The sequence below is a fragment of the Mauremys reevesii genome, linkage group 1, assembly GCF_016161935.1.
Source record: "Mauremys reevesii isolate NIE-2019 linkage group 1, ASM1616193v1, whole genome shotgun sequence".
NCBI classification, from domain to species: domain Eukaryota; kingdom Metazoa; phylum Chordata; order Testudines; family Geoemydidae; genus Mauremys; species Mauremys reevesii.
Genome location: NC_052623.1, coordinates 272,271,391 through 272,295,940, shown reverse-complemented (window position 1 = coordinate 272,295,940; position 24,550 = coordinate 272,271,391). Strand labels below are relative to the sequence as shown.

Here is a 24,550-nt window from a genome sequence, read left to right as displayed (position 1 = left end):
TAATTTGTCTAGGTCCCTCTGTATCCTATCCTTACCCTCCAGGGTATCTACCACTCCTCCCAGTTTAGTGTCATCTGCAAACTTGCTGAGGGTGCAATCCACGCCATCCTCCAGATCATTAACGAAGATATTGAACAAAACCGGCCCCAGGACCAACCCTTGGGGAACTCTGCTTGATACCGGCTGCTAACTAGACATGGAGCCATTGATCACTATCCGTTGAGCCTGATGATCTAGCCAGCTTTCTATCCACCTTATAGTCTATTCATCCAACCTATATTTCTTTAACTTGCTGGCAAGAATACTGTGGGAGAGCATGTCAAAAGCTTTGCTAAAATCAAGGAATAATACGTCCATTGCTTTCCCCTCATCCACAGTGTCGGTTATCTCATCATAGAAGGCAATTAGGTTAGTCAGGTATGACTTGCCCTTGGTGAATCCATGCTAACTGTTCCTGATCACTTTCCTCTCCTCTAAGTGCTTCAAAATTGGTTTCTTGAGGACCTGCCTCATGACTTTTCCGGGGACTGAGGTGAGGCTCATTGGCCTGTAGTTCCCTGGAGATGGAATATCCCTTCCCAACCAGCCCTGAATATGTCTGTAAGATTTTTGAGCCTATTTCATTTTACCCTTATTCTGGAACAATGAGCAGGGGACAGAAGTTAGAAGCGTGAAAAGATCTCACTCAGTTAATTCTCTTCTCTACAATTGCCAGGGATGCTTGGAATTGGTAGACCTCAACGTTTTCCATCGCCTTAAATATTGGAAATGGGAAGGCTAAAGGACATGAGTTGGCAGTACTGAAACTTTCTTTAGTTGCATCTGGTAATATCTGCTTGTGGAGACGGATAGACATTCTGTAAAAAAAAATAAAAAAAAAATAAGTTTATCCTGTTGCATTGAATACTTTGTAAGGGCTTACATTACTAAAAGGAAATCCAGGATGGATTTTAAATTTTGAACACTCTCTTGGATGCAAGAGTAAAAGAGGACCAGACACATCAGTAAATAAAATAATCCAGTCTGTCTAAATCTGTTTCACCACCAGGTAGTGATATTGATCCAGGCCTTTAAAAAGTGCCAGTATTTGTATTAATCTCTTCCTCTGTCTGCTAATACAGGCATTAGGAGCTGATCTGTGTGTATACACACATACATATATATGCGGACCAGCTTTTAACTTAAAATGGAAAGTGGCTTGGAATTTTTTTTATGCACATGTAGAGCAGTCTTAATTTTTTAACGGAGTATTTCTCCATCCCCACAAGCAGATAGTTTCCAGATGTAACTAAAGATTTCACTGATTTTTATCCTCACAGCTGTCTTTCACAAGGCACAGAGTTGCTTGATATTTTTTTTTAAAAAGAATAAAAAAAAATCTGTTAAAGGCGCTGAGCATAATGTGCTTTGTTCTACACAAATGACTGATGAAATTAAATGGTTTACATGGCAACATTCAAGCATATGGAATGAACAAAAATGTAGAAGGAAGTTAGAGGTGAGATATTACATATCCAGTACCTTTGCATAACTGTGGCTGATTACTTTAAAATCTTAAATTGGGACCCCGTGTCCAACAGTGGTGGTGTAATACTTAATGTGGATTTTATTTTATTTATTTTTGCTATTATGGAATTCCTGATACTGTCTTTTCATGTCCATATTTTAGTCTGTGCTAAACCATGACTTAAAGTTATTTTAAAAGGTATATACCGGAATCTACAATAGATGAGTTCCATTATTGAGTGGGATTTCCTGGCGGATATAATGTCACCTGAACAGTGCATGCTAGGGTGTGACATGGAATAGGTAAATTTAAAGCGTCAGAAAAATTAGAAAAAAGTTGTTTGTGCTGATGTCCCTTTTACCCTTGTTATCTGGGACAGAGAATATATTACATAGCCCCGCAGTTAACTTTTATACTGTTACTGGTCCCCCATTGTCATTCTATTGATTTATTCTATAATGTGGACAGCGAGGGACCAGTAGCACACATTCTATGTCAGAATCTAATATGAAATAAAGGTAATAGAGTTTGAGGCCAGAGGGACCACCAGATCATCTAGTCGAACCTCTTGTATGTCACAGGCCACCAACAGCACTCTCACACTAAACCCAACTACTGATAGTAGACCAAAGTATTACAGTGCAAAAGAGACTCAACTATTATGTGGCACAGGCGAATAATAGGAGGAGCTGCAGTGTATGAGTAGAAGGGAAATGATTAAGTGAGATTAAGCTAGACAATCCTGGTAAGGACCTGTATCCTTTGCTGCAGAAGAATTCCCAAGGTTCCTGCCAATCTGACCTGGAGAAAAATCCCTTCCCAAACCTGCATATGATCAGTTAGACTCAGCATATGAGCAAGAACCTGCCAGCTGTGCCAGTGAGGGAGAGACTGCTCATCCCCGCCTTAGAACACTGGCCCACCCTGTCCAGCGTTCCTCTCCATCTGTGGTCATCTCACATCTTTCAGAGGAAGGACACAAAAGTGAGCAAGCAAATATAAACCCAGAATAGATTGGGGGCTGAGGAAAATCCCTTCCTGACCCCTGCAGGAGACTGACTGAAGCTCTGAAACGTGAGCTTTTGGAAACATAAACTGAAAGGAGTTCTATTGGGAGGTTGTTCCAGAACCTCGCTTCTCTGATTATTAGAAACCTATTTCTAATTTCCAGCCTGAATTTGCTTATGGCCAGTTTATACCCATTTGTGCCTATGCCATCACTGTCATCTAACTTAAACATCTCTTCACCCTCCCTGGTGTTCACACCCCCCCCCCCGATATATTTATAGAGAGCAATCATATCCTCTCTCAGCCTTCTTTTTGCTAGTCTAAACAAGCCAAACTCTTCCAATCTCATCTCAAAATAGGCCCTCCATTCCCCTGATTATCCTGGTAACTGTTCTCTACACATCTGTTCCTGTTTGAATTCATCTTTCTTGAGCAGGGGTGAGCAGAATTGTATACAATATTCTGAAAGAGGTATTATCAGTGTCTTGTATAATGGCATTAATACTTCTCTTTCTCTACTGGAAATGCTATGCTTGTCAGGAATCAGGGTCTGCAACAGAGCTAGTCTGGAAGCAGCGCCTGCGGCAGAATCAGTCTCTGGGCAATCTGAGTGCAGCTGGCCTGTAGTAGACTGCCTGAGTGGCTACACTGCCTGATTGATTGGAAGGGTCAGAAGACTGGATCTTAAGCCCAGCAGTAGCAGCAATTCAGCGGCTGCTCAAAGCATTTGCTCGTGGTTGTGATAGCTCCTGCCTTGTTCCAGCCCTGCTCCTGCCTTGCCTCACTCCAGATAACCCGGTTCTGACCCAGGACTTGTACTCATGGCTCCTGACTCCAGCTGTGACCTTAGGCTTGGGCACCTGGCTTCCAATTCCTGGGTATTGATTCCTGCTCTGACCACTAGGCGTGACTCCTGCTCTAAGTGCCCACATCCTGGCCACTAACATAATCTGATATATCCTAGTTTTGTCAGAAGTTGGGATTGGGTGACAGGGAATGGATCACTTGATGATAACCTGTCTGTTCATTCCCTTTGGGGCACCTGCCATTGGCCACTGTCAGAGGACAGGATACTGGGCTTGATGGACCTTTGGTCTGACCCAGTATGGCCGTTCTTATGTTCTAGTGTTTTTCTTTTTCACAGCCACATCACATTAGTGGCTTGTAGTCATCCTATGATCTACCAGCACAACCAGGTCTCCCACCTCCTCTCTCAGCTTGTGGGCCTCTATTATTAGACCCTAAGTGCATGACCTTGTATTTTGTACTATTGAATTTCATCCCACTTCTATGGCTCCAGTCTTCAAAGTCATCTAGATCTTCCTGTATAACATGCCAATCCACCTCTGTATTGACTATGCCTCCCAACTTCGTATCATTAGCAAATTTTATTAACACACTCCTACTTTTTGTTCCATGGCCCCAGCATTGGATAAGATTGGTCCAAAGAGCAGTCCTTAAGGAACTCCACTAGTAACTGCCCTCCAGTCCGATAACTTCAGCACAACTTGTTGCCTTCTCCCCTTTAAACAGTTTCTTATCCATTTTACAGTTCTTGTACTAATCTCCATCTTTTGTAATTTAATTAATAATTTCCTATGCTGTATCATGTCAGAGCTTTACTGAAGTCCAAGTATATTAGATCTACTCCATTTCCCTTAACTAAAAAATCAGTTTTATTCTTGAAGAAGGAAAATTTGGTTAATCTGGCATGATCTGCCTTTGGTAAACCCATGTTAAATTAGAGCCCCCTTCTTCCGTTTATCTCCATGAATTTAATTATTCTTTCCTTCACAGTTTGTTCTACAGCCATGTGTACTATTGAGGTTAGACTAACAGGTCTGTAGTAGCCTGGATCACTTTTTTCCCTTTCTTAAATATAGGTATGCTACTAGCTATTCTCCAGTCGTACAAAACTACCCTAAATAAATTTATTAAAAATCCTTGGTACCAGACTACTTATCTCACATGCCAGTTCTTTCAGTATTCTGAGTTGGAAATTATCCAGCGTATTAAGCTCTTTAAGTTTTTCTTCCACCTGTGGTAATTTGCATATCTGTACACTCTCTTCCATCAGCTGTCCTGCCTTTATGCCTGTGTTCCATTTTTATCATCCATATTGAAAATGTAGGCAAAGCATTTGTTTTAGTCTTTGGACCATACCTAGATTATCTTTAATCTCCTCTCCATTCACACTGCATAGCAGCCCAACCTCCTCCTCTTTTTAATTATATAACCAAAAAACCTCTGATTTATTTTAATTTCCTTGGCAAGAGCTAATCCATCTTGACTCTTAGCAATTCCCACTTTATTACTATATTTTCTAACCTCCAAGATGTAGCCTTTTTTGCTGATCAATCCCTTTTTGCATTACTTATAGGCTCTCTGCTTACTCTTAATAACCTTTTTGAGGTGATTATTCATCCTACAACTATCCAGTATAACTGAGCTCAGAACGTAGTCAGGGTTTTTGTTTCAATTGTATACGTCACACTATAACTATATCTGTGCGTAACAGTGAAATATAGACAGATGGCTAAAGACAGGTAGTGTTAAGAAGAACATGTAAAGTATCAGTGCTGAGAAGGAATGGGGTATGTGGGCAGCTGGTAGATCTGGAAGGGGGTATGCAATAAGAAAAGTTTGGAAACTTCTGGTCTACATAATGCTTGTCTTGCTGTCAAATGTCTGGGACATCACAGAGAAAGTGTCTCAAAAACCTTCTGTCTTTCAGGAGTATGAGGCTTTGACCAAGCAACCAGGTTGCAACCCTGATGTCTGGGTGAACCTAGCATGCACTTACTTCCTCTTGGGGATGTATACACAAGCTGAACAGGCAGGCTTGAAAGGTGAGGTGTGTCTCTTGGATTGACTGTGATAGGGGTTATGGTGTCTTAAAAACCCTTGCAATGTGTGACATTGCACTCCATATGATTTTAAGAAAATATGCTAATTAGTGTGAATATAATTTAACTGGAATATGCTTCATGCAAAAGGTCTCTTGTAAGGTACAAAGCCTATAATTTACTGAGTGTGATCATCCAATTTTGTATAAATGTATCATTCTTGTATCTGAAACTAGAAATATGAAATATAACTCTGAGGTCCTATTGTAATTATGCAAAGTATGGGCCATTAATGGTGGTTTGGAATCTTGATAGCTCCCATCAACTAGGACAATTGTTTGTAAATGGCTCTGTTTACTTGCAAGCCTTCCTGTGAGTCAGGCCAGGAAGAATGAAGGCTTGGGGTCTCTCAGGATATATGACCATTTCACCTGGTACTGGAATCCATCTTAAACCTGGTGCTATTCCATTTAGAAGGAGGGGTGGGGACCCAGAGAGACAAAAGATTCCCGTTTTGTGCCAAAGCTATATAAGGGGGGTAGAACAGAACAAAGGAGGTTCCAGTCATGATAAATCCCGTAGTTACCACCTGAGCTCAGGGCCGCCCAGAGGATTCCGGGGGCCCGGGGTCTTCGGCGGCAGGGGGCCCTTCCGTTCCGGGACCCGCCGCCAAAGTGCCCCGAAGACCCGCGGCGGGAGGCGGCGGGTCCCGGAACAGATGGGGCCCCCCACCGCTGAAGACTGGGCTGTGCTGTGGCGGCGGCGGCGGGTCCCGCTTCCCCCCTCCCCCCGCCCGGCCGGCCCCAGCTTCTCCCGCCCGCCCGGCCGCGGCCCCGGCTCCGCCCGCCCGCCCGCCCTCCCAGCCGCGGCCCCGGCTCCGGCTTCGCCCGCCCTCCCGGCTGCGGCCCCGGCTTCTCCCGCCCGCCTCCCGGCGCGGCCCGGCCCCGGCTCCCGCCCGCCCCGGCGCGGCCCGGCTTCTCCCGCCCGCCCTCCCGGCCGCGGCCCCGGCTTCTCCCGCCCGCCCTCCCGGCCGCGGCCCCGCTTCTCCCGCCCGCCCTCCCGGCCCCGGCCCCGGCCCCGGCTTCTCCCGCCCTCCCGGCGGCCCGGCCGCCCGCTCGCCCGCCCTCCCGGCCGCGGCCCGGCCCCTGCGAAGCGCGTCACCGGCGGGGCCTGAGCTCCGTCCGCTCAGAGCCGCGTGGTGAGGGGCGGGCTGTGAACTCCACGCCGAGCGGAGGCAGCTGCCCCGCCTCCTCCCCACGCCGCTCTGAGCGGGGCGGGGCTCAGGCCCCGTTGGAGCTCCCAGCCCCGCCCCCTCACCACGCGGATCGGGGCGGGGCTCAGGGGCTCGGCCGGAGTCTCGGCGCTTGATGCGCTGAGGCTCCAGGAGAGGGGCGGAGGCGGGAGCCCGGGGCCCGGGGCAAATTGCCCTCTTTGCCCCCCCCTCTGGGCGGCCCTGCCTGAGCTGGAGCTAACAAGAACTGTACCGAGGAAAGGATTGGGTCCAGACTAGGAAGGAGTCCAGTCTGTGAAAGAAGCTTATTGGAACATTTCTGAGGGTGAGATTTTATCTGTAATCAGTTTCTTAATGTATTAGGCTTAGACTTGCGTGTTTTGTTTTATTTTGCTTGATAACTTACTTTGTTCTGTCTGTTATTGCTTGGAACCACTTAAATCCTACTTTTTCTACTTAATAAAATCACTTTTGTTCATTATTGAACTCAGAGTAAGTAATTAATACCTGCGGGAGCAAACAGCTGTGCATATCTCTCTATCAGTGTTATAGAGGGCGGACAATTTGTGAGTTTACCCTGTATAAGCTTTATACAGAGTAAAACAGATTTATTTGGGGTTTGGATCCCATTGAGAGCTGGGTGCTGGAGACAGGAGCACTTAAGCTGTTTTCAGTTAAGTCTGCAGCTTTGGGGCACATGGTTCAGACCCTGGGTCTGTGTTGCAACAGATTAGTGTATCTGTCTCAACCAGACAGGGTTCTGGAGGCCCAAACTGGCAGAGAAAACTGGCTCAGAGATAGTTTCAGCACATCAGGTGACAGTCCCAAGGGGGTCTCTGTGACCGAACCCATCACACAATGCATCCTACAGAAAGTGTTTTATGCTTTTGGAAAGTAAGATCTGAAACAAGAATGCAAGAAGCTGATCTATCCAACATCTTGGCAGGGGGTTAGACTAGATGACTTTTGCGGTCCCTTCTAGCCCTATGATTCTATTATTCTAAGCTTGTGTTCAAAGCTGTTTTTATTTAACAAGAGGGTTGTAATGTCTCTTGCTCTGTATGAAAGTCTTGGGCAGGTGGAGCATCTGGAATTGAAATGGTCTATTAGAAATGAATTTCTCCTGATTGTGTAATTCCTTGGATAATGGAGTTGAGAGTATGTTTATAAAATTTGCAGATGACACTAAGATGGAGTAGTTGCAAGCACTTTGGTGACAGGATTAGAATACAAAATGACCTTGATAAATTGGGGAACTGGTCTGAGGTCAACAAGAGGAAGTTCAATAAAGATGAGCACAAAGTACTACACTTAACAAGGAAAAATCAAATGCATAAATGCAAAATTGGGAATAACTGGCTACGTAGTAGTACTGCAGAAAAGGATCTAGGAATTATGGTGGATCACAAATTGAACATGAGCCAACAATATGATACAGTTGCGAAAAAGGCAAATATTCTGAGATGTATCAATAGGAGTACTGTATGTAGGCACAGGAGGTAATTGTCCTGCTCTACTTGGCATTGGTGAAACTTCAGCTTGAGTATTGTTTCCAGTTTTTGGGTGCCACACTGCAAGTAAAATATGGACAAACTGGAGGAGAGCAATAAAACTGATAAAAGGTTTAGAAATCCTGATTTGAGGGAAGGTTGAAAAAAACTGGGCATGTTTAACCTTGAGAAAAGAAGACTTGGGGGTGGGGGAAGGTCCTGATAACAGCCTTCAAATATTTTAAGGGCTGTTATAAATGATCAGTTGTTCTCCATGTTCACTGATGGAAGGACAAGAAGTAATAGCTTAATCTGCAGCAAGGGAGATTTAGTTAGATATTAGGAAAACTACCTAACCCATAAGGATAGTTGCGTACTGGAATAGTTTACCAAGGGAGGCTGTAGAATCCCCATCATTTAAGGTTTTTAAGAGTAAGTTTAACAAACACCTTTCAGGGATGGTCCTGCCTCAAGTGTGGCAGGATGGACTAGGTCAACTCTCAATGTCCCATCCAGCCTTACATTTTTGTTATTTACAGATCTAAAATTCAGTTTGTGTTGTAGTTGACTAGCGGCAGGGAGTTACCATCCTGTTGATTGTGAGCCAGTGCTACTGAAGCTAACTAGCGCAGCACAGCACTACTGTCAGAAAATGAAATGTAGGCAACAGTACATTGGTCTCCCTGACATGGGTAGGGCCCCATATAGTCTTTGAGTGGTTCAGTAGATGGTGTGCTGGCTTTTGCATCAGTGCTGAACCAAAGCAGTTTAGACATTTGGGGACTGATGCCTGCAAGATGCTGAGTTCACTTAACTACTGGTCAACTTCTGTTGGAGTTGGGGATGTTCAACACCTTGCAGGAGGACTTGGCTGTTGCAAGAAAGGGTCCTAAAGTTCCCGTGGCACTGTCTGAAAGAGGAGGGGTGAGAACCCAATTCCAATCCCATTCTGCCTGTCTAAAATTCTCACTGCAGTTTCACTTTGAGAAGTTACCCATCCACTTTCTGTCTATCTCAGTGTAGTATTTGAATAAAATCAAATTGCATTTTAAATCTTTCTTAGCAATTGAAAGAGAGGGTCTTCAAGTATGCATCATTGTGGACTCCACAGTAGTTATGCATGCACCTTATTTGTGCAAGAGCTGATTTTTGTTTTTTAATGGCATTGTTCATTGGGGCAGTGCATGTTCCCTGTGCAAGGGCATAAAGGGTGGAGTAGCCACAACCCTCCCTCCTTCAGTTCTATCTTGCTGCCTATAGCAGCAAGGTAGAATCCAGTGAGTCTCTGACCCGCTACTCCTACTGAGCTCAACCTTTTTCAAACAATTCTGTGAAGAAATCTATATTCACCCTCTTATTTTTTTCTCTTCTTCAATTTGGACATTCTAAAACCAACCCCTACCCCCTACAATGGGGCTAGGCACTCTCTGCCTACTGCTATGGCAGACTTAAAATCTTCTAGGTTTAAACCCTGTCGGATCTGTGACTTACTCATCCTTTCTGGTTGATGGACATTGTTGCTGCTTATTCTGTTTGGAGGAAAGTCACATCTCAAATAAGTATGTGGTTTGTAAATCTTTCTTGAGGACTTGGAGGTCAAGGGACGCATGACTGAAACTGTACTTGCTTGAACAATCGACGTGCACCACCTAGGACCTGGAAGAGAATACTACCTCCAAAGAACAAAGAGAGTAGGGTTGATCAGGAATGGAAAAAGAAGGGGAAAAAACGCTGTCAAAATTGGTAGACTGGCACTGAGGCCAGATGACATTAGGTTGGCCTGAACTCCAGCTCTTCTAGCACAGACAAATTCATTATTGGAGCCAGCAATTGTGTCCGAAGCAATGGGTGAGGCTGAAAGGCAAAGCCAAACAGAGCCTAGACATGGCTCCAAACATTGGGTAATACCATCTCGGAAGGAGGAGAAGAGATTTGTCTTGAGAACCCCAAGTTTCACTTCACTTGAAAAGTACTTGCTTTCAGAATCAGACATAAAAATACAAATGTGTCACAACATGCTATTACTGAAATTTTTTTTTCTCATTTTTATCATGGAATATAAATATTGTACTTACATTTCAGTGTATAGTATATAGAGCAGTATAAACAAATCATTGTCTGTATGAAATGTTAGTTTGTACTGACTTTGCTAGTGGTTTTTATGTAGCCTGTTGTAAAACTAGGCAAATATCTAGATGAGTTGATGCAACCCCTGGAAGACTTCTGTGTATCCCCAAGGGTACATGTACCCCTGGTTGAGAACCACTGGTCTAAGTCATTTGCTGAGATTGGAATGACAGCAAATCCGGCACTAACAAAGATTCTAGAACCAACCACTGTGCCGATTATGGGCCTGAGGTACACTCTTACAGAGCACCCTGGATCACCTCTGGAGACATCTTTGGCATGGGGCTGATACCTGATATTAGAACTAAGCCCAGTTTATTACCACAGGGCTTCTCTTAAGATAAGATATCCCTTCCTTCTCCCACAGGAATTGGCAGGGGAAGGCATGCTGCTGGAAATAATAAAGCACAGGAGAAGGCAAGTCCAGTGATAAAAAGAATGTGGGCAGACAGCATGAGGCTGAGAGGGTTGTTTTGTGGCATTGTTCACAAGAAAGGCTAGCAAGGTGGGAAGGCTCTTCTTTCAAAAAGGAGAGGGAAGGAGCAGGAGCTGTTGTTGGGAGGAAGGAAAATCTAGGAAGGGATAAGAATGAGTCTAAAAATCACCCATTAAATTACTTTAAATATCTACAAGTTAATACAAGGAAATTCCATCTCTGGGAAGGGGACATTTTGGGATGAGCTCTGCTTTCATGGTTTAGGATGCCAATAGAATTATTGTCCCATGTTACAAGGAAGGCTTTGCTCACTCTCCAGTTTTGTGACCACACAGATACAGTACCTGCATAATTTTCCTTTTTTGTAGAGGTGCCACATACATTCATTTATATGGTGCATTAATGGCCAGCTGGGTGGGTAGGGCAGAGATGGGAATACTGATTAGCAGGGGAGATACAGCCAAGGGAAGGTTTTTGGAAGAAGGACTTTCCCAGCAGAGCTTAGTAGCTATGTAGGATAAGCAACTTCAGTTGTGGGGCTCTTAAGATGTACATCTTAAGAGCTCCACAGATGGGGATGTGTGCCCTGTGGAGTTCCCAATCTTGGCAGAGCAGGGTCTGCTGCAGTGAAGTTTATGAGCTCCATAGAGGAGGTGCCTTCTGTAAACTCTTCCCCCCGCCCCCTTCTTGGTTTGGACATTAACAGCTTCCTGTATGCAATCTCCTTCTCAAAACTCCCTGTTCTTCCTGCCAACTGCTGCCACATACGCCTTTACACAGAGAAGGAAGAGAGATTTGTTGTGATAATTGGGCCTACAAATTTACTCTAATTGTGAGCTCAGCTGTAAAAAGAGTATTAGTTCATAAATAGCACAATAACCGTCCTATATTAACAAATGTTGATGAGAAAAGATGCAAAAGTGAGACGGACTGAATTAGTCCAAACAGAAAGGGCTATAGCTATAACTTAAGGGCTGTGTTAAGGTCATCCTTGGTAAACAAGAAGAATGTGGATCGAGAAATCAGTGAACCAAAGTTGGTGTGCTGGATATTATGCCTAATTGGTGGAAAAAATAATAAGGGAATGGGCTGTTCTACCCATCACTCTATTTTTGGGGACTTAAAAAAGGGACTTTGGGAGAAAAATTGGCTATTGGAGTGAGCTTTATCATCATGGCTGCTACTTCCACCATCTCCTCGGACCTTGTGCCTTTGTCGTCCTGATCCTGAAAGATGTCCTGACAAAACCATGCCAGAGAGAGGGAGCCAGATGATATCTCTTTCTCCATCAGTTTGGCTGAAACCTGAACACACCTGGGAGGAGAGACTTTGTCTCTCTCCTGCACCATTCCCATGTATTTTTTTTCCTTCCCTGCCTTATTTCTTCTCTCTTCTATCCCTTTCCTTTTTCCTTCTATATAATAAGAGTCTGGCTTACCCATCCAAGACTGCATATTTTGCAACACTGTTAAGCCTGTGACCAGAAAGACGCAACTAAAAGGGTTGCCCTACAAAGCCCAGTGCTGGTACAAGTTTGCCAGGTCTCAGGGTAGCTGATAAGATTATGTGCTGGGCCTGTGTTTCTCCAGCAATGAGGTTGCAAGTGAAAGTCAGCACCAGAGACAGAAGCTACATTTTCTGTTTTTTCCCCCCTCCTCACCCACACCTTTTGTGTTTTTTTTTTCTCTTGTTTTGTCTTTTTAGAAATTGGATCAAATTTTAACAGCAGCAGCAATAACAGCTCCAGCCCATCTCAACTAATTTATAGAATCATAGAATGGTAGGACTGCAAGGGACCTCAAGAGTTTTTTAGTCCAGTCTCTTGCTCTCAAAGCAGGACTAAGTATTGAGTGGAGGGGACTCTTCTCTTTTTCCCCAAAAGGACAACAGATATCTTTAATACCATCTAAGAGACTGGCAGTCATGGGGGTTTTCCCTTCTAAAAATTCTCTCCAGCTAAAGGAACAAGGGCTGTTGTTAAAAAGCCTTATTTACTATTTTACATTTCAAATGCTTTATCTGTTTTTTCCTTTTCTGTATCTTTAATAAAAGGTTAAAACGATTTTAATGGTGTATTTGCCATGGTACTCAGCAGACTAAAGTTTCTGTATACCAATCCCTGACACTTGTTTAAAACTCTTTAATGTTGGACAGTGCCTGGGTTATAAGACCTTTGACACTCTGGGGCCCATTTATTCCATCTAAATTGATATGTTAGAGCTGATTTGTGTTAGCAGACCTAAATAGATAGTGTTGTAGCAGGATGGTGTAATGCCTGGGTTCTCTGCTGTGCTAGGCCTTGCCTCATAATTCCAGGAAGACTTGTAAACAGTGTCAAGATTGTGAGAAATTGCAAAGAAGTTCAGCTATAGGCTATGTGGGGTGGGTAGGTCAGTGAGATGTACTTGGGCAAGCTAGTGGTGGTGTGTATTGGGGGGTCGTACAAACAGTGAGGGAAAACTTGAATTAGAAATGTTCCTTGTGTTAGTACCAGGGCTCTGAAACATACTGTTGGATTTTCCTTTCAGCACCTAAAAGTCGACTCCAGAATCGTCTGCTCTTTCATCTAGCACATAAGGTATGTATGTCTCTTTGCTCACACTTCATGTTTCTTTCTGAATTTTGAACTGTAATTGGTGCTGGATTGACAACCTTCCAGAATGCGTCCTCAGGATAGGTACATCATGGGTTGCAGCAGAACAAACCTTCCCAACCACTAACACAACTGCATTAATCTGACGTAGAGGAATCATCTGTAGGTGTAAGAGGGGAGCTCAGAGAAGACACCGGTCTGCTAGGAACTAGAATGAGACCCACCAGATCACTTCACATAGGCCTAATAGAAACAGTCTGATGGTATTTTTTGGCCATTGCCACCCTAGGACCTGATTAGAACCACTAACATAAAAGGCAGCTACTTCCACTTTCTTTCTTCTAAGATCATCTAGTTCTTCCCAGGTGGGGAGCATCTTGGAACTAACATTTTAAGTAGGGCTGTTGATTAATCACAGTTAACTCACGCGATTAACTAAAAAAAAATTATTCACGATTAAAAAAAGTAATCATGATTAATTGCACTGTTAAATAATAGATTACCAATTGAAATGTATTAAATATTTTTGGATATTTTTCTATATTTTCAAATATATTGATTTCAATTACAACACAGAATACAAAGTATATAGTGCTCACTTTATATAATTTTTATTACAAATATTTGCACTGTAAAAATTATAAACAAAGGAAATTGTATTTTTCAATTCACTTCATATAAGTACTGTAGTGCAATCCCTTTATCGTGAAAGGGCAACTTACAAAGGTAGATTTTTTTTTATTACATAACTGCACTCAAAAACAAAACAGTATAAAACTTTAGAGCCTACAGATCCACTCAGCCATACTTCTTGTGCCGCCAATCACTAGGACAAACAAGTTTGTTTACATTTATGGGAGATATTGCTGCCTGCTTCTTATTTACAATGTCACCAGAAAGTGAGAACAGGCATTCACATAGCACTTTTGTAGTTGCATTGCAAGGTATTTATGTGCCAGATATGCTAAACATCATGCTTCGGCCACCATTCCAGAGGACATGTTTCCATGCTGATGATGCTTGTAAAAAAAAAAAAAAAAAAGTGTTAATTAAATTTGTGACTGAACTCCTTGGGGGAGAATTGTATGTCTCCTTTTCTGTTTTACCTGCATTCTGCCATATATTTCATGTTATAGCAATCTTGGATGATAACCCAGCACATGTTGTTCATTTTAAGAACACTTTCACAGCAGATTTGACAAAATGCAAAGAAGGTATCAATGTGAGATTTCTAAAAATAGCTACAGCACTTGACCCAAGGTTTAAGAATTTGAAGTGCTGTCCAAAATCTGAGAGGGATGAGATGTGGAGCATGCGTTCAGAAGTCTTAAAAGAGCAACACTTTGATGTGGAAACTACAGAACCCAAACCACCAAAAAGAAAATCAACCTTCTGCTGGTGGCATCTGACTCAGATGATGAAAATGACCATGCGTCGGTTGGTCCGCTCTGCTTTGGATCGTTATCAAGCAGAAGGCATCATCATCCTGGACGCATGTCCTCTGGAATGGTGGTTGAAGCATGAAGGGACATATGAATCTTTAGCGCATCTGGCACGTAAATATCTTGCGACGCTGGCTACAACAGTGGCATGCAAATGCTGTTCTCACTTTCAGGTGACGTAAAGAAGAAGTGGGCAACATTATCTCCTGCAAACTTGTTTGTCTGAGTGATTGGCTGAAGTAGGACTGAGTGAATTTGTAGGGCCTAAAGTTTTACATTGTTTTATTTTTGAATGCATTTATTTTTTGTACATAATTCTACATTTGTAAGTTCAACTTTCATGCTAAAGAGATTGCACTACAGAACTTGTATAAGGTGAATTTAAAAATACTATTTCTTTTGTTTTTTACAATGCAAATATTTTCAATCAAAAATAAATATAAAGTGAGCACTGTACACTTTGTATTCTATGTTGTAATTGAAATCAACATATTTGAAAATGTAGAAGACATCCAAAAATATTTAAATAAATGGTATTCTATTATTGTTTAACAGCACAATTAATTGCGATTAATTGGGATTTATGTTTTTAATCACTTGACAGCCCTAATTTTAAGTAGAATGACTGGTAAATGATATAAAAATCTCCTGAGCTATTCAGTTCCCCCCAAACACAATCTTGTTTATAGCAGGGAAATTTCATTTCAACAATGATTGAGGCACAACCTTCACTTTGTTGCATCTTGGTATGTTCAAGAATAATTAAACAGATTATAGAGGAGTTGGCTTGTTTTATCCTAGCCCACTCATGAGAGCGCCTTCACTTCTAGCTGGCAAATTGGATTGCTTTTGTTCTATAAATAGATCACAGTTTATTATTAACAAGGGAACTTTTATCTCCATGGCATGAACCACTTGTGAATAAGTGGCTCTGTCAATTTAGAAACATCAAAGGTTAAGAAAACAACCACACCAAGATGTGCTTTTTTTCAGAGTAAATGTATTGATAAAATTGGATTGTCTTTCACAGTGGCCTTTTAAACTTGACAAAAGAACAGATAAAATGCTACTATTCTAAGCCCTCCACTTCCCAACAAAAGTCTTTATTATGTATGTATTATGAAGTCGCTGTGATTTTTCTGAGACCTTATAACCTAAGCCAGGTCACAGAAATCTCGAGTGCTGCAAGAAATGGTATTTGTTATTCAAGGTCCAAATCTAGCAAAGCAGGTAAGCATATGCTTAACTTTAAGTATATGAATATGCTTAAAGTTCAGAATTTGCTTAAGTGCTTTGCTGGATTGGGTCCTCATTAGGTGTTTAGGCATCAGTGGGTAGTGCATTATTCCCTCTGACTCATTTTTGTGCCGTGCCCCAACATGCAGCAAAAGGGCACTACTTCTAGAGAAGCTGTGTTTTGGGTGAGAGAGAAAACCCAGATACTGGCATTTTCTGCAAAAACTCCTGTTAACCCTGTTGTCCCAGCCAAATTCTAATTTGGATGGTTGCATTCTGTCTACCTAAGTCTCTCTGCAGGTTTATTTGAAAACATAATTCTTCATTGTCTTGCCTAAAATCTGTTGTGTACTGGCACTGGCACAAATTGACTAACACCCAGAGGTGTCTACACTACAATGGTGGTTGAACAATCATTATGAATATAGTCTGCAAAGTACTGTAGATCCTCAGAGTTACAAAAACCTTGGGAATGGAGGTTGTTCATAATTCTGAAATATTTGTAACTCTGAACAAAACGTTACGGTTGTTCTTTCAAAAGTTTATGACTGAACATTGACTTAATATAGCTTTGAAACTTTATTATGCAAAAGAAAAATGTTGCTTTTAACCATCTTAATGTAAAAGAAACAGTTTCCTTACCTTTTTTAACTTTCCCTTTATTTTTTTATTAGTTTACATTTAACACTATACTGTATTTTCTAGTGTTGTCTTTTCTTGTCTCTGCTGCTGCCTGGTTGCGTACTTCCGGTTCCAAATGAGGGGTGTGGTTGACCGGTCAGTTTGTAATTCTGATGTTTGTAACTCTGAGGTTCTACTGTACTTTAGGAGGCTTTGGAATGAAAGATACTATGAAGCATAGGTGGCGAGTTATATGGGCCCGTGGTGCACGTGCTCCACCCATATTCAAGAAGGTGGGCCAGCTCCACCAATGTTTGGGCTTATATTTTCAGAGCCATCCCGAAGGACTGAGGCAACGACCCTGGGCCCCGCACTTTGGGGAGACATGCGGTCTGGGGGGGCCTGGTGCTGGCAGCAGCAAGTGACCTGATCCCAGCCCGCCCCATTCTGCTCCGCCCTGCCCCACCCCGCCTCTTCCCACCCCTGCTCCGCCCATGCCACGCCCCCACTCCATCCCTTCCCCCAAGTCCCTGCCCTGCATCTTTCTGGCTTTCGCTCCCTCCCCCGAGCGATGCCGGGAGCTGGCGGGGCAGAGTGGGGTGGGCCAGGGCTGGGACCCATTCTGGGCACCACCAAAAATTATACAAACCTGGCGCCCATGCGAAGATATAAAATTACTGTTTTTGAGCACTATTGGCTGTGCTGAAGTGTTATTGCATGACTAGCTCAAGCAAGAGGGAAAGAGATATGAAGCAAAGATGAGCAGCTAGATATTTTGAATGTGGGAGACCTATCAATTTAAAAAAAAAACAAACCCAATTTAAAAACCAGCAATAACAGCAATAGAGTGGGTTCATAATTACCATTGCTAGCAGCAACGTATACAAGACGGGGAAGCATCAGAATTGTAAGTGACTTGAATGGTCTGATTAAATGGACATTCTTGGCTACTTTATAATTTGATGCAATTGCAAAATTGTTAACCATGCTCTCTCCATTTTACTTGCACATTTGTTATGTAAAATGCAACAATTCTTTTAAATGGAAACTATTACATTACACTGTGTGGAATCACAGAAATTGGAAATGTGAGATCTGGGGAGAGAGAGAACTAGTCAGTGCCACAAAATAGTATTGTGGCAATTGTCTTTGCAATAGCCTTTTGCTCCGCAAGAGTTATGGGGTTTTTTGTTTTGTTTTTGGTGGAGAGGAATGGGAACTTAGTTCCTGAGAACTAAGCTTTGGATCCAAAACCAACAAATCTTAGCTCAAATTATAGTAGTAAAATTTTACATTACAGATTTATTTTGAGTATGGAGTATCTAGTCCATCTCCCTGCTGTTACCCCCTACATCATGGCATATCAGATTTAATTATGTCTGAATCAGACTTGACAGTTGTGTGTTTTAGGCTCAGTTATTTCCAGTGATGGCTTTCTACATCTTCCCTCAACAGATTTCTCCATTGGCTAAACAAGTTTTAAAGTTAGAAAGCAACTCCTAATGTCTAATCTGAATTTTCTCTGCTGCAGTTCAATCTCACTTAGTATTGTTGTATGCCCTTCCTGATTAATATGACTAATTGCTCTTGTTTCCCTTGCTGAACTCTTTTGGAGGTTGTCTGTCTCTTTCTCTTTAGTTCAGTGATGAAAAGAAATTGATGAGCTTCCACCAGAATTTGCAGGACATCACAGAAGATCAGCTTAGTCTGGCATCTATCCACTATATGCGGTCCCACTACCAAGAGGCTATTGATATCTACAAACGCATACTGCTTGATAACCGGTTGGTGTCTCTTTTTCTCCTCCTCTCCATTCTCAGCCTCACTGCAGTATCTCTGACGAATTTGTGTTTCTTTTCCATGTGGTTGCTTGGCTTCTGGAAACTTATTTGTGGTGGTATCGACACTTTTGTGCTTTTCCCTCTGTGAGAAGGGGACACTGCAGCCATCTCTATTTTGTCACTGGAATTGGAACTGTTACACCCATAAGGCACAAGGGGAATGTGTCCACCCCGTCCCCAATCCCCTATTTTTAATGTGCTTTGTTCTGTGACCCATCCTGGGACCCCCCTCTCCTGTTTCTTATGAAATGCTACAGAATTACAAGCAGAGCAGAAAATGTTCTGAGTGTCTCTTACCCACAATACAAAGCATGTACCTGTTGCTTTAGTTTTGTTTTGTTGGCTGATTGCCTGCCTGGCCCTGATTTTTAGTTACTGAACTCTCTTCCACCTCAGCCTTCATAAGAAATCCTCAGTCTTGTTGTTTTTATTCAAGGGATCCTGTGTGTCCTTTTGACCTCTGAGGATTCTCTCCATTCCCATTTATCCTGTTATTACCTCTGTCCCTGGATTCCACATTATAGCCACCAGCCTCAGCCAGGAAGTGGATAAGGAACCAAATCTTTGGAGATGTTGCTGTTGAGCAGCACAAGGCTTGTGTTTTCCCCCAACCACATCTTCACAGACAGTTTTTAGTGTGCTGCCTATGTAATATTCTCTAGACAGGGGCGGCTCTAGAAAGTAGGCTGCCCCAAGCAGCGCGGAGCGCTGCGCCACCCTTCCCCGGTCCCGCGGCGGGTCCCCTCTTCCCGCGGCTCCGGTTGAGCTCCTGCCGGCATGCCTGCGGCAGGTCCACCGGAGCCCGGGACCAGCGGACCTGCCGCAGTCATGCCTCGCGGAGCTCAACCGAGCCGCGGGAAGCCGGGACCCGCCGCCGTCAGGCCGGCGGCAGGTCCGCTCGTCCCGGGCTCCGGTGGACCTGCCGCAGGCATGCCGGCGGGAGCTCAACCGGAGCCAAATGCCGCCCCCCCGGGAAACGGCCGCCCCACGCGCCTGCTTGGCGCGCTGGGGTCTAGAGCCGCCCCTGTCTCTAGATCAGGCCTGCACAACATGCGGCCCACGTGGGCTCACTGTGCGGCCCGCGGGGGGTGAGTAGGTGGGCTCACTGTGTGGCCTGCGGGGGGTGAGTAGGCAAGCAGTGGATGAGGGAGGGGGGCTGAAGAGGCGGGCGGGCAGTGGCCGGGGGTGAGGAAGCGAGCCAGGGAGGGTGGGGGGCTGAGGAGGCGAGTGGGCGGGCAGTGGCATGGGGTGTTGTGTATCGGGGGGGCTTGGTGCTGGCGAGGGGGTTCGGCCGGGCTGGGGGGGTTCGGCCCTCAGCTGTTTTCTTTGGAGTAATATGGCCCTCACCGCTTTACGAGTTGTGCAGGTCTGCTCTAGATGCTGCTGGCCTGGGAAGCAGGGTCCAGAGTCAAAGGAAGGCTTGGCAATGTATAAACTGCTATTCTGGAACAGGTCAATGGTCTTTTGCCTCTGACAGTGTGTAATGCTGAATGCTTCAGAGAAAGCTGAAACACCTCCATAATGCATATCATTGTGTAATTCTGTGCTTTGAGAGGAAATTTCAGCCTGACAGTCCCTAGTCACATATAAGGCTGTTCTCAGGAACTCAATATTTGTTATATTTGTAAAGAGTACATGGGAAGGTGAGGGAAAGTCAAACAGACTTTAATATTCCTTTTCAGCACAATTTTCTGGCAGGAGATGAATGCTTCTGTGAACACTTCCTCTTTTGCCCTTCAGGGAATACCTGGCTCTCAACGTATATGTGGCTTTATGTTACTACAAACTGGATTACTATGATGTTTCACAAGAGGTGCTGGCTGTTTACCTTCAGCAAGTTCCTGACAGCACCATAGCTCTTAACCTCAAGGCTTGTAACCACTTCCGTCTTTACAATGGCAAGGCTGCTGAGGTATCTATTGGAAAGCCCTTCTGGCTTGTCAGTCTCATTTGAAGTCTCATGCAACTTTCTTTTCCTTGTTGTGTTATCTGCCTTATACTTAATCACAGTTATTGACAAATGGCCTTTTATCATGTCAGTGTCCTCCCCCAAAGGATATCACCTACCTATCCATAGTCCCTCACATTGTTGGGCACTTAGGTTTTCTGTTCACATGCTGGCCTTTCCATTTTCCCAATGTAAGTTTTGCTTTACATTTGTATGAATTATCCATTTGCAACAGTCAGCACGGTGAAGTGTGCACGGGGGTGGGGAGGTGTTTGTTTTCCTCCACCAACCCAGCTTATCACAGCTGGAGTTGCCTTCCTATCAATTTCAGATGTGGTGTGGATCCGCACTTGTGCGGGGTATTTTTGATAAACTTTTTATAGGTATAATATTTAATTTCAGGCAGAACTCAAGAGTCTGATGGACAATGCCTCGTCATCTTTTGAGTTTGCTAAGGAGCTCATTAAACACAATCTGGTGAGTAATGGATTCATCTAAGCTGTGGATCTCAAACTGTGGTCTGCAGAGCTTTTCTTGATGTACCACTATTGAAAATTGGGAATTAAGGTGGGGTGTTAAGAGGTTATGTGAATCTATAATGTAAGCAATGGAGGCAGTCTGATCAATACGCTTCCCACTTTTATTTAATCAGTTTCATTTTCTGATGCTTTCCTTGTCTTTGTGCCACGTTCAAGACAAGAACCTGCATTCCTACCCCTTCTTTATACTTTGTCTTCTAGAGCAAAGTTGTTGCATTACACCATTCTGGTCTTTTTACATTGTCATGGCTTGTTACCATGTCATGAAAAAATGTTGCTTTATCCTCAGGGATAAGTTAGGATGCTTTAAATGTCCTGTGAGCCTGTCCTTGCAAGATACTTGGGATTCGGCTCGGCAAGCCAGTCAATTGACTGCCTATTATTTGATCATGGTCAATATTTGTCATATATTCCAGCAAGGAATAATAAATAAATCAGTGGTTTAAAATATTTGACCATTTTTTATGTTGTTTGACCAATTATTTTTGGACTGGTCAAATCCCCAACCCTCCTTGAACAGCCCTGTCAAAATCAAGACTTCAATGCAAAAATCAGAATGGATGAGGATCCTGAACAATGTTGTCTAACCACGGTACAATGTCAATGGAATTAAAATGTCTCAAGAGAATAGTCTCTATTTGCAAAGTTAATGACTAGGAACTCATGGTGGGCAGATACTGAGGCAAAGTAAAAATATTTGTGTTTGAAGTAGGAGATATACTGATCATCTGGCAACATCCTACTCTAGTGATTTTATTGCTACTCTGGTGAACGACTGGTGGTAGTAGTTTGCTTTTATTTGATGTTGGCAAGTTGCTCAGTTTGGTGTGCTCACTGGATGGAAGAAGGCAAGGACATCTGGTATGGGTTTTAACCAGGCCACAACTTTATTAGTCAAATTACATCCAAAGTTTGCATTGGAGGACAGCCCAGCATGGTCACTTGCACTCCATTGACCCTTTACCAATTCTTAGGGGCTCCCTCTGCAGGGGGTGCCAGTCATCACACTAGGAAGGTCTCTGCATGTCTCCAATTGCCTGCTAGCATCTCTCCTCCTTTCTGGGATTGAGACAAGAGGGGGCCTCGACCCCTTAGTCAGCACCACCATCAAGTGCATTGGTGGGGTGATTCCCCAGGATAATATCCTGAGCCTTGATTCTTATTTTACCCTAGGGGTTAGATATGATGCCCTTCAGATGCCCACTATGTTACCTTTTTTATCTGGAGCCTAAATCAGCAAGTTCCTGTACCCGGCACCTGACACAAGGAGGTGACCGCCTTAGCTTGGCTGCCTCAATCCCACTACCTAGAAGTTTGGCCAACCTAATACCAAGATCATCCAGAAACAAATTGGCACCTGTATAAGAGTGGTGCACTCCATCCTCAATAAAGCTCAGCTGCACTCTGGGCTATGTGGCCATGTCTGATAACTGAAGCATCTCTGGACCCCAGCAATGTTGCTATTTTCCAGCTGGCCTTCCTTCCGGCCCTATCCACCTTTTGTGGGTATGCTGCAGTCCACCAAACCCTGCAGTCCAACATCTCTAGCGATACTATCCCTAACAGCAAAATAAATTTTAAGTACATCAGAAGCAGTAATCCTGCCAGACAATCAGAGGGGCCACTGCATGATCGAGTTGCTAATGGAGCACTCAAGGAAGACAAAGCCGTCGAAGAGCTGCTAAATGAATTATTTGTATCAGTCTTCACTGCAGAGAATGTAAGGGAGATTTCCATACCATTTGACAGATATGAGGAGCTGTCCCAGACTGAGGTATCAGTAGAGGAGGTTTTGGAACAAACTGATAAATTAAACAGTAACAAGTCATCAAGACCAGATGGTATTCACCCAGGAGTTCTGAAGAAACTCAAATATGAAATTGCAGATCTACTAACTGTGGTACCCTGAAAGTCCTGTTGGAGCTGGAAATTTCTCATGGCCTGTCCTCTCCCATTGTAGGAGCCACCAAAGCACACCCCTTGCTAGACTCAGGGCCCTCTTCTTTTTGTTCAGTAAGCTGCATTGTGATTGACAAACTTATCCAAATGTAGGTTGCCAGCCCTCCAGGATTGTCGTGGAGTCTCCAGGAATTAAAGATTAATCTTTAATTAAAGATTATGTCATGTGATGAAACCTCCAGGAATACGTCCAACTAAAATTGGCAACCCTATTCAAATGGCACATTGGCTGAACCACAAACCAAGTCACAACAAGCTTATCCATACCTTTTTTCTAACATATTATGCATTCAAGAGTTAAAGCTGTTTTCTGATTTCAGTGGTGGAATTATGTTTTTTTTGATCCTTTTACCAATGATTCAGCAGGTTAAGTATTTTTATAAAGTGCTTAGAGATTTTCTCAGGATAAAGACACTATAAAATATGAGATGTTTATAATTATTAATAAACAAGGGGTCCAGCTAATGCTGAATCCATTGACTATAACATGTCATTACTGTGGAAATTTCAAGGATTGTGAGACCACAGACTGGAACACTCTATAGGACTAACAAGATGGGTGCTTTGTTTTCTGCAGGTTGTATTCCGAGGTGGGGAAGGGGCTCTGCAGGTTCTGCCACCCCTGGTTGATGTTATTCCTGAAGCCAGATTGAACCTGGTGATTTACTATCTCCGTCAAGGTAATGAAATCTCCCTCTGTCTCTCTCTCAGATGCAGAGATTAAAAACTGTTCTTTTTCTGTGATATCTGTTCATTATCTCACAACTAGCCTTCTTTAAATGGGCCACAGCATTCTTTGCACTATTTCATCCGTGGTAAATAAGCTAATGTCTTACATACTTTCTTGACTTCTGAAGGAAGATCGTTAGCAAAGGTTTGAACAAATCCACTTCAGCAGAAGATCAGAGACTTTTTTTTTACACTAGCGAAACACTTTCCCTTAAGCTTGCTAAAATGGTAAAAATGGGCACAGGATTGCCACCCAGGCAATGAAAATTATTTCTGTAAATGTGGCACAGACAGGCTTTTTAAAAAAAAAAAAAAAGGCTGCCAACTGTTGAAAAATGTAGGTAGATTCCCCGGGCAGCAAGAGTTTCTTGTGTTTCCAAGTCATTTCTGTCTTTGCTTTGGGTTCCTTTTGTATTGTTTATTGGTTACAATGCCTCCCTCTCCCCTCATGCTCATCACCACTGTATTTTTCCATTGAGAAGTGGATTGATTGATGATTTGGTGTTAACTGCAGGAACCTGTGTAATGGGATATGTTGATCACTTTTCCACTCATTGACTTCCTTATTCATGGTATTTCATCACCTCTGCATGACTAGTTATTTAGAGCAGTGTCCTTAAAAGCAGTAGATGTTATCTTCTTTGTCTTTATGGTTTAGTCCCACACATTCTGTTTTATTGTATTTCAAAGGAGATTGCAGTCAGGGTTGGCTCCAGGCTTTTTGCCACCCAAGGGGGAGAGGGGGGAAGCCATGATTGGCGGCACTTCGGTGGCAGGTCCTTCCCTCCAAAAGGGACCAAGGGACCCACCGCCAAATTGCTCCCAAAGAACCAGACGTGCCGCCCCAAGCACCTGCTTGCTGCGCTGGTGCCTGGAGCCAGCCCTGGTTGCAGTAATGTTGACTGCTTCAGCTAGTAACCTTTACCACTTTGTCACCTAAATGTCTAGGGTTGGGGCTGGTCTACAATGAAAAGTTACATCCGCATAGCTGTCTCTC

The 24,550-nt window shown here is 43.4% G+C and overlaps 1 protein-coding gene across 6 annotated transcripts in view; it reads left to right on the top strand.

The window, feature by feature from the left end:
- Positions 1-24,550, top strand: part of TTC26 (tetratricopeptide repeat domain 26) — a 99,716-nt gene that overhangs the window by 34,604 nt on the left and 40,562 nt on the right. For 5 of the 6 annotated variants that reach the window (XM_039492456.1, XM_039492447.1, XM_039492466.1 and 2 more), the window contains 6 exons: positions 5,250-5,364; positions 13,174-13,223; positions 18,176-18,321; positions 20,119-20,290; positions 20,729-20,803; positions 23,402-23,504. In XM_039492456.1, the coding sequence (XP_039348390.1) occupies positions 5,250-5,364; positions 13,174-13,223; positions 18,176-18,321; positions 20,119-20,290; positions 20,729-20,803; positions 23,402-23,504 (661 nt within the window). The remainder of the gene's footprint in view (positions 1-5,249; positions 5,365-13,173; positions 13,224-18,175; positions 18,322-20,118; positions 20,291-20,728; positions 20,804-23,401; positions 23,505-24,550) is intronic. The other variant, XM_039492476.1, reaches the window with a different exon arrangement.